Consider the following 10,498-nt stretch of genomic DNA (forward strand, 5'->3'; position numbering starts at 1 on the left):
GTTTAAGAAACCATCTACTATAAACATTGAAATTATTTGGCAACATTTACTTTATCAGACATTTCGTTCAGTCTGCCAACATTCCCTGATCAAAATCATTGGCAAGATTCCGTGGATTTTTTTTTTGCCTTGCATGACATCCTTCCAAGTAGCTAGAAGTAGAGAGTTTAATATATATACTTCTTTTAATCAAAGAAAATACAACGCATAGCTTATTGTTTTCTTTACCTAAAAGTTTCATCTAACGTCATGCATTATTAGGAAAACATCACCTTTACCATTTTGTCTATCCTGATATGTGCTCGCCTCACCTTGTCTCTCAGAATTGTATCCAAATGCATCAAACAATTTCTGTATTTAATTTCCATAATATTATATCCTTAGTAGACTGGCAACAATTAAGCCACTGAGTCAGCAACTAATAAAATTTAGACATGATCATTTTTCCATAAATATGGGAAGAGTTCCTCCATAATCTCTTTTGCTAAAGTAAAGTGAGTTATAATATCTGTTAATATTTTCCTCCATCAGATACTTACTTATCACTTACTATATGCCTGATAATGTATTAAATGTGCCCTCAAACTTCTTACAATACAATTAAGCTAAAATTACTAAAATAAAAAAGTGGTATCTGTTGCCCTTTGAGTTCCCATAGGATGAAGATGCCTGCCTAAATTCAAATCTCTGCTCACTTTCTCCAAAAACCACACAGATACAAAAAGGGAGCAAATAAAACCATCCATCATCCATGCTTACAGAATAACTGGGAGACAAAGATTGTGACAAATTGCAACTTATATGTAAGTAGGGTAGAAGCATCCAAAGCTTCTTAGAGTGGAGAACCACTCTAAGGCTGGGGCCACAGCAAAAACAAGGAGGCGAGAGTGGGATACAGAAGCAACAGAATCCACCAAGATATAACATCACTTTCAGAAGAAGAAAGTTCCAGCAGGCCTGGAAAAATGCCAGAACAGAGATAAGACCTGCTGGATCAGAGCACTGGCTCCGAGAGAACTGAAGACAAGGGGCAGAAAAATGCACAGGAGCGGATGCAGCAGTCCTGGAAGAGGTATGGCCTCTGGGGGAAGGGAGGGCACTTGGCCCCCCGGGGGGCATCCCTTGGAGGGCAGGTGGTAAAGAGAAAGTAGCAACAAGTGTTGAAATTAAGGAAAACTAAGAAACCAAAGAGAATCAGGACGAGAAGACACACCAACTTGCTTCTCTGTGGAGAGAAAATTGTACTTTCGGTCCAACAGAATAAGGCATTCTCAAACCAGAAATGTTAGTGAACCGCTCAAATCTCTCACCTCTGCACAGGGAATCAAGGTGATACAAAGTAACTTTAAACCTGTAACAGTCCAGAGAACACAGTCCTCATGAGCCTTCCCTTAGGAATCTACTAGAGGGTGAGCTTCATCCAGTCAGATATGAGTTGAGAAACTTCAGCAAAAAGACCTTTGGTGAGCACTGAAGATATTCAACATCTATACCTAATTGCAGATTTAGGACTACAATAAAGGTGGGGGAAAAGATTAAAGATAGAATATACCTGTTATATATTCTGCCAGAATTTAAAAATGTAACTAAAGACATGGGAGGAGAAAAAAAGGGGAAAAAAAGGAAAAAAATGAAACACATTTTACTGTGTTTACACAGTTTACACAGTTTTACTATGTTTACATTTACTGAATACTGAATAGTGAAAAGAGGATATTGTTTTAAGCTGACAAATCAGTTAGCGGAAGCCTAAAAAAGGAATTAAAGGGACTAAGGTAATAAACGTAATCATTAGGAAAAAAAAAGAAATGTTCCTAAACCAAATTAAATACTCTGTCTACCCCAGACCCCTGCTAAAAGAAAGGCAAGGAAACAGACCACATGGTGAAACATAGTATCTATAACAATATATACAGTAAATATAAAAAAATAATAAGAGTTGATTATTGATGTGACCAAACATCTTAGTCACATTAATACATATAAATATGCTTGATTTACTTGTTAAAGAGATTTTCAGATTGACTCACAAAGTAAAGCCCAACTCTATGCTACATACCATCAACATAACTTAAAGAGGTTCAGGAATGTTAAAAATAAAGAGTTGGACAAAGTTTTATCAGGCAAATATAGGTAATAAAAATGCAGGGTGCCCTAGGATCCTTGCAGCCCCGCTGGCATGTCTCAGGCTGACTTTGACAAAGCTGGTGAGGATGCTAAACACCCCAAGACCAAGTCAGCAGATAATGCGATGACGTTCCCCTACAGCCGCTACAAACAACTGCAGATGACACAAACAGCGTGGCCTGGGCTGTCGGATCTCAAAGGCAAGGCCAGGTGGGATGCCTGGAATCAGCTAAAAGGGACTTCCAAGGAAGATGCCATTAAAGCATCAACAAAGTAGAAGATCTAAAGAAAAAAGATGGAATATAAGCGACTGGATTTGGCTGCCAGCAGTGCATTTCATTTAAACTAATACAATGCCTTGTTTTTCTACTACTGCAGACGACATGAACTAATGAAAATAACCAGTTAACCTAGATCCTGAAGACTGTACAGAATATGGCTCTAACAGAGTACAGCTGAAATGGTTATTGACCTTTGCTGAGTAGTTTTTATCTATAGATCTAAGGTGCATCTGTTTCAGTAAGTAAAAAAAAAACAAAACTTTTTTTAATAAAAATAAATTAATGCAGGGTTGATATCTTGATATTGGACCAAGTATAAATCATCACAAAAAGCATTAAATGAAACAAGGAAAGACATGTTAAAATGATAAAGGTCATGCTTCATAACAAAGATAGTATTTTTAAATAGCCATAAACACTACCACCACATTTATAAAACAGAAAGTCCAGGAAATGCCAGGAGAGACAGTCAGAAACAAAATAATAATAGAAGACTTTAATGTATCAATCCCAGACCAAGAAAATCAAGTGAATAAAAATAAAGGAAGGATATAAAACACTTTTCACACCATGAATAAGGGTGATCTTATGAAGCTATATTGAATTTTACCACCAATAACAATTTACATACCTTTTTCTCAAAGGTATATGGAAGATTCACATAAATTAATCATGTTATATCACATAGAAAACCTCATTTTCATAATACAGACATAATTCAAATGACATTCTCTGATTAGAGTATAATATTAATAGAAATTAATAACAACATTTCTAAAGTGTCTTTTCTAGCTGAAAATGTAAAACTTGCTACTGAACAACTCTGGTAAAGGAAAAATGCTAAATTAAGTTTCAGAATTTCTTTTAAAAATAATAATAATAAAAACAGAATGTATGGGATATGATTAAAGCTGCGACTGAAGAGGAATTCATAGCCTTAAACACTTACATCAATAAAAATAAAGAATGAAAAGAAATGAATTAAAATCCCAACCTGAAGTCCTTGGGAAAAACAAAGACACAAACGTTGTAAAGCACAAGAAAGGAAATGGTAAAAATAAAGCAGAAATTAACTATCAGAAAAATATTAGAATTAATAAGTTAAAATGCTGTTTCTCAGGAGTGGAAATCACTTGGTAACTCATTTAGGGATAAAAAGCAGAGGCGGGGAGGCATGCCTGGGTAGCACAGTCGTTTAAGCGGTTAAGCATCTGACTCTTGATCTTGGTCCAGGTCATGATCTCACAGTTTGTGAGTTCAAGCCCTGCATCAGGCTCATGGTGCAGAGCCTGCTTGGGATTCTGCCTCTCCCTCTGTCTGCCTTTCCCCTGCTTGTGCTCTCTCTCTCTCAAAATAAATAAATAAACTTAAAAAAAAATTTTTTTAAAGGGTGGGGGGGGGGAAGCATAATACACACAATAACAAATAATCACTGAAAGAGAAGTAGTTAAAACACTAAAGAGACTATTTTGTACAGTTCTATGCAAATAATACAGAGATGAAATAGTAATTTCCCAGTAAGTTTAATTGATCAAAATTGATCCCATTAAATATAGGTGGCTTAAGTACACTAACTTCCATGGGAAAAAAAAAAAATAGAAAAAATTATAAAAACCCCACCTCCTTAAAAAGGCCTCAGGCCCAAATGGCTTCACAGGAGAGTTCTACCAAACCTACAAATACCAGATAATTCTAATTATGCTTAAATTCTTCCAGAACATAGAAAAAGAAAGAATACTTCCAAACTTTTTTTTTTTTTTTTAATAAAGCAAGTAGAACAGGGCTAATTAAGCGTAATGAAGATACCAGAAAAGCATAGTTGAATTACTTACCACTACAAACATAAGACATTAGACATTGTTCGTTCCCAGCCCCAAGGCATGGGAAGGGATTAGTAATGGAGAGCCCTGAGGTCAGCTGCCCACAAGCACTAGGTATCTACACTGCCCTTGTTTGCCCTGCTGGGGATACCTGAACCAGGTGTCAGTTGCTGCAGGCACAGGGCCAGCCTGGCATTGCAAATTCCAAAGGAAATGAAGGGAGAAGATTTTTTTTAAATGTGGTATTTATTTTTGAGAGAGAGAGACACACACACAGAGCGTGAGTGGAGGAGGGGCGGAGAGAGAGAGGGAGACACAGAATCCAAAGCAGACTCCAGGCTGTGAGCTGTCAGCACAGAGCCCAATGCAGGGCTCAAACCCCTGAACTGTGAGATCATGACCAGAGCTGGAGCCAGACGCTTAACTGACTGAGCCCCCCAGACGCCCCAAGGGAGAAGTTTTTACTTTAGCCTCCTACAACCAGGCTGAGCTGCCTCCTGCCCCAGGCCAGTGCTACAGTTCCACATGGGTTCAAACCACTCTATCTCCCTCATCCCTCAACTCAGGGGTTTCTCATGGTTTCCTCCATTTTTCCCTCCCTTGTTCCTTTGGGGTGGATTTGAGAAGGGGGAAGGGAAGAGCCAGCAGTCCTACTAGGTCCACCTCTTGGGCGGAACTGAGCTCCAGCAGAGAAAGGACATTTGATGGGTTTGACTAAAACTCAGAATTCTTGAAAGGATGTGCTGGAAGATAAAGCTAGCAAGTAATTTCAAAATTATGAAGGCAGCGAATGATCTGATTTGGGCTCTAAACTAGATTTGGTAGATCCCTGAATGTTTTCCAGCAAAGGAAGACTTATTAAAACAGTGTTATAGAAAGATCAATCCAGTGATAACCATTTAGGGGGATGTTGCAGTATCTAGAGTCCCATCCTAGTCAAAGTACAGGCCCCAAGCCAACAGCATCGGCCTCACCGGCATCACCAGGAACTTGTTACATTGCAGACTCCCAGAACTATGGAGTCAGAGTCTGCGTTTTAATAAAATCTTCAGGAAATTTATGTGTACATTAAAGTATGAGAAGCAGTGCCTTAGGCATCATAAAATACCAGCTGAAAAAAGAAGAGTTGGATGCAGGAAAAATTGTATTTAAAAGATATGGGTAAGGTTAGAGAAGACAGTAAGGTTTCAAGATTGGGTCGCAGGGAGTGTATGAGACCTGGCCCCAAGAACAAATTCATAATGACGTTGACTATGGTTAATGGCTTACAGCTGCATCACCACCAATTTTCAAAATAATCTAAATTGTTAAATCATAGTAATATTTCAATTTGGAAAAAAATTAGAAATCCTGCTATTACTCCTTTGACTCTCAAAGATTTTACATGGCTTATGTTTTTAATGAAACTATCCATCTGATTTTCCATTTTCTTTCTTACAGTGTGGTAGATTTAGAGTCTTTCCCCAAAGTTCCCTTTGTCACTAACCTGGGCATTTTTCCAAGCCCAAAGATAGTAGTGAAAATTATAGGCTCTTCCTACATGCTTTTCTTTTTTAAGCAACTAGAACTGGGTTCCATATTAGCAAGCCTCAATCTTTCCCTATTTGTAGAGGTTTTTTTTTAAACATCTCCTTTTTTTTTAAGCACCTTCACAGTCCTGATCAAAACACAGAAGACTTCTTCAAAAGGAGCTAAATTCATTAGTGTGCAATTAAGGAAGTTGGTTTATATGGTTTATATAATTTCTTACTGAACATGCATGCAGCTTTGTAAATATCATGATAGAGAAATTTGAAAGCATCTTAAACAGTCAAGTGCTGAAAGAGCTACTCATTAATACAGAATGTCAATTTAGTTAATATAATATAAATAATATAGAAATAACAATATAGAAATAGAAATCATAATCAAGATAAAATGAGTCCCTCTGTGAAATACGAATGTACCACATCTCCCTCAGCATGTTTTACCTCTCTGTTAAAGTTAAAATTAAGAAAATGCAGTTGTCTTCAGTAACAATCTGGCTCATTAAAAGACTAATATGTCTTTTAATAATAAAATAAAAATAAAAGTATTAAAAATAAAAGTATTAAAAATAAAAGCACTCTTCATTAATTGGAATATATCACATATACAAATATAAGCAAAGAAGCATATCACCTTCAGATTAGCAATAATTTAAAAAAAAGTCTCAGTGCTGACAAGGATGCAACAAAATAGATACTATTTACATCAAAGCTGGGAGTCTAAATTACCACAAACATTTTAGAAAGAAATAAAAAATTATCTGTTAAAATGAAAATGTCACGTACTTTTGACCCAGGAATACTATTTTACTTTTAATATAGCTAACCAAAAAAAAAAAAAAAAAAAGCATCATTGTAGTGGTATTTCTATAGTGATGTTTATTGTAGTAGTATTTATAGTGATAAAAATAAAAACTGCACAATCAGCCCTCTGACACCCTCTCAATCTGAATAGATACCAGCCCTCCAGCTGTAAACATCTGTTGGAAACTGATAAATATCAGCTGTTTTTAAAGTTTAAATATGTTGACTCATTATATCTTTAAAAGAGTTCAAATATTTTACGTGAAAATGTTACACTACATGGAATCTAATATCCCACTAATGAATTTACCTTTGACAAACGATTCGGTTGTCCCTAAGAGCCTAGCTGCTAATGGATATGGCATATTTATGTGACAAAAAATAATACTAACAGTAGAATTTAACTGATTTGCAAAACAAACTGTTTTCACATACAGAACAAGAAATATATACATCTACTCTACAGATATTTATTAAATGCCTCCTACTTCCCAGATACTCCCCTACATTCTGAGCATGCTGCAAAACAGATTTGATGCTGGCTTTCAAGGAGCTCATGATCATGAGCAAGACAGACATCAATCAAATAAACAAACAGGTATGTACACAATTAGAAATTGTGAACAGGATGCTATGAAAGAAAATAATAAGGAGGGGTTTCATTCTATAGATTAGGAAGTTGGGAATGTGCACTCTGGGAAAATGACATTTCATCTATTAGGGTTGAGAAGTCAGCCTTACAAAAGTAGGGAACAAGTCCTCCAGGCAAGTCAAGAAGTCTCTTATTTATTTATGAGACTGGCTTATTTTTTTAAAAATGAATCACAATGTCTAATTGGTACTTCATTGAAGCTCAATATTTACTTATTGAATCCAACCATGGATGCATGCTATTCCATCTCTCTTAGCAAAGGGCTATGTGTTGAATTTTGGCACAATGGGGCACGTGAGAAAAGCTAAAATATTTTGAAAGTGAGTACCACATATTTATTTGCAACTAACACACCGATTATAAAAGGCCTAAGGCATACATACAAAAATTGACATAATTAAACATATATGCAATTAACCCTTTATAGAGCTGTGTTTTTATGGCTCCTGTCTCTTCTTTCTACATGTCCATAATAGTCATAGTTCAAAACCTTACTCTCCATATCATCTCTAACTACATGGAATGATTTCCATCTGGGAGAAAGACTTGTGAGGGGTCATAGAGGTCTGAATCAGAATGAGTGAGGATCCTGTGCAGTTTGAAAAGTATTCCCCAGTTCTAGGGAGTAGATCCTTTTTCCCTTCCCTATTTAAGAATACATAAGGTTTTATGATCACTGTCATGGAACTCAGTTCAACAAGTAGAGCATTCATTGTGTACATCCCCATACCATACCCAGCTCTGTAGGGGGATCCAAAAGCATGTGTTGTTTTGTTTTTGTTTTATTTGAGAGAGAGAGAGAGAGAGAGAGAGTGTGTGTGTGGTGTGTGTGTGTGTGTGTGTGTGTGTGTGTGTGTGTGCTTGACAGCAGGGGAGGGGAAGAAGGAGAGGGAGAGAGAACGTTAAGCAGGCTCCATGCTCAGAGACTGTGAGCTCATATCTTGAGCCGAAACCAAGAGCTGAATGCTTAACCAACTAACCCATCCAGGCATCCCCCACAGCATGTTTATTCTCAGCTCACTACAAGACATGTTCCATGGATCTTTGGAATCTGGCCTTCTAGTTACATTATTCAAGTGTTACTTTTCCTCTCAGACCTATTGTTAGCTAAGCTCTTTTGACCACAACTTCCTTTTATCTATCTTCTCCCTTGGCATTGGCACAAATGCCATAACCACAGTCCTGGACACTTTGCTTTCCTGGCTCATCTTCCTCTCTTTACCCTCTACATAGCTTTCCCCAAAGTTTCATAATTGGCCATTTAATGTGGGGTATCTCATACCCACTTAAGAGTCTACCATCAAGCTCAGATGGGTCCCAAATCCTTATCTGTGGCCCAGATCTCTCTCCATACTCCACATTCTGATCTCCTATACTCTCCTCACATGACTTGGATGCCTTACGGACAGCTCATGATAGACCCAGACACTTTCACTTTGCCCTGGTTCTGTTCTTCCTCCTTCACTTCCTGTACTCACAAAGACTCCTTAAACCATTCAGGATTCTAGAAGTGATCCTAGTCTCTTCCCTCCTTTTCACCTTCCATATCCAATTGATCACAAGATCCTAACAGTTTTGCCCTCTTTATATCCCTCCATTCTTCTCCTTCTCTCCTTGGTTAGACTCTTAGGTCTTGCATGGAGAAATTCAACTGTGATTTTTTAAGCTAGTCTCTGCCTTCCCTTTCACTGTCTCCGCAAACCACCCAATGTATCCTCCATAATTCCATCAAAGGGGCTGTGTTAGAATATCAAAGTACAGTATTGGGGCACCTGGGTGGCTCAGTCAGTTAAGCCTCTGACTTTGGCTTAGGTCATGATCTCATGGCTCGTGAGTTCAAGCCCCATGTTGGATTCTGTGCTTACAGCTCAGAGCCTACAGCCTGCTTCAGATTCTGTGTCTCCCTCTCTCTCTGCCCCTCCCCTGCTCACACTGTCTCTCTCTCTCTCTCTCAAAAATAAATAAACGTTAAAAAAATTTAGAATATCAAGGTATAGTATCAAGTTAAATGTAGTGTTTAATGACAACACTAAAAGGTTAAAAAATTCAGGAAAGAGAAAAATATATCCATTTTCCTCCCCATTAACTCCCTCTGAAAGCATTAGTTTTCTAAGAAACAAGGTCACTTGAAATATCTCCCTTGTGAACTCAACAGAAATTTTAGCCAAAAAATCCTCATCATTAGGATTGGCTATTTATAAGGGCAAAGGAAGTAAATAAAGAGCACAGACAGGTATGTTTCAGGACTAGTCTCCCCACGAGTGCCCTCACTGGGGTCCTGATAAAATGAGACACAAAGCAGGAAAATTGGAATAGTGACATAGAGTGGCAAAAACAGGTTCCGGGAGATCAGGATTCCACATACAGGGTTTTATCCCAAAGACGCCCTTCAGGTAATTTACCACTAACTCTGTGCTTGTCCTGCTGGTATCACCTCCCACTTCATTTGACTGAGGAAGTTTTTGTTGAACGTGTCTTCTATGCCCTATTGTGAGCACTGGAGGGTAGGAAAAGGGATGTAAAACATAGCCCCTGTCCTTACGAGTCTACATTCTAATTGTGGAGTTAACACATTAAGGCAAACATCCATGAAAATATGCTAAATGAGAAGCTACAAAAATAAATGGTAACAGAAGGTAGGCAAGTGCAGTAAGATGGACAGAAAAAGAGGCTGGAATAGGCTGGGTCCACAGGCGGGTCCTGGTGAGAGGGAAATTGGGCCCGTATTGGTGTTGTTGCCCAAAGATTTTGTGATTTACACACATTTGTGTATGGAGCATGTTAGAAGTGTCCCCACCCCAGAAGGTGATAATGTAGGCCAGAAAAAAGTACATCAAAAATTTATTTAAAAAGCAAACCATGAAGGGCTCTGTAAATGATAAATTTAATTTTTCAATGGTCAAATCCTCTGCCTAAGGACTGGTGAATCAGGCGGAATCATTTCTTCTGCTCTTTGAAGATCAGTCAGGGGATGCTGGGTTTCACTGCACATATCTGAAGATTTTCCACACCCATTAAGCCCTCCAGCTATAGCTCAGCATTGTGTACCACTGGACATTCGATCTTAAAAGAAGTAAAACACTACCCTCTAGTGTCCAATGAGCAGAACTGTGAAAATTTAGCATGTTTCTTCATATTTTTCAACAGTAGCCAAGGCCTAGGCCGAGAGCAGTATTCAGTATTCAGGTTTTAAATGGGTTTGCAATTAAAAGGACTAGAGCACCTTAATAGGATAAAAGTAAACCCTTCAAGAAATGAAATTCTGAATCAGAGAAGATTAAATTGTTT

The 10,498-nt window shown here is 37.8% G+C and overlaps 1 protein-coding gene across 1 annotated transcript; it reads left to right on the top strand.

The window, feature by feature from the left end:
* The first annotated feature begins 2,179 nt into the window (after positions 1 to 2,179).
* Positions 2,180 to 2,404, top strand: LOC125910920 (acyl-CoA-binding protein-like). The gene has a single exon (XM_049614459.1). It carries the CDS (start codon positions 2,180 to 2,182, stop codon positions 2,402 to 2,404), a length of 225 nt encoding a protein of 74 aa, XP_049470416.1.
* Positions 2,405 to 10,498: the final 8,094 nt, after the last annotated feature.

The sequence above is a fragment of the Panthera uncia genome, assembly GCF_023721935.1.
Source record: "Panthera uncia isolate 11264 chromosome C1 unlocalized genomic scaffold, Puncia_PCG_1.0 HiC_scaffold_3, whole genome shotgun sequence".
Lineage (NCBI taxonomy): Eukaryota > Metazoa > Chordata > Mammalia > Carnivora > Felidae > Panthera > Panthera uncia.

Excerpts from the sequence above, each read along its gene's own strand:
- LOC125910920 (XM_049614459.1), top strand. The coding sequence starts at position 2,180 with ATGTCTCAGGCTGACTTTGACAAAGCTGGTGAGGATGCTAAACACCCC.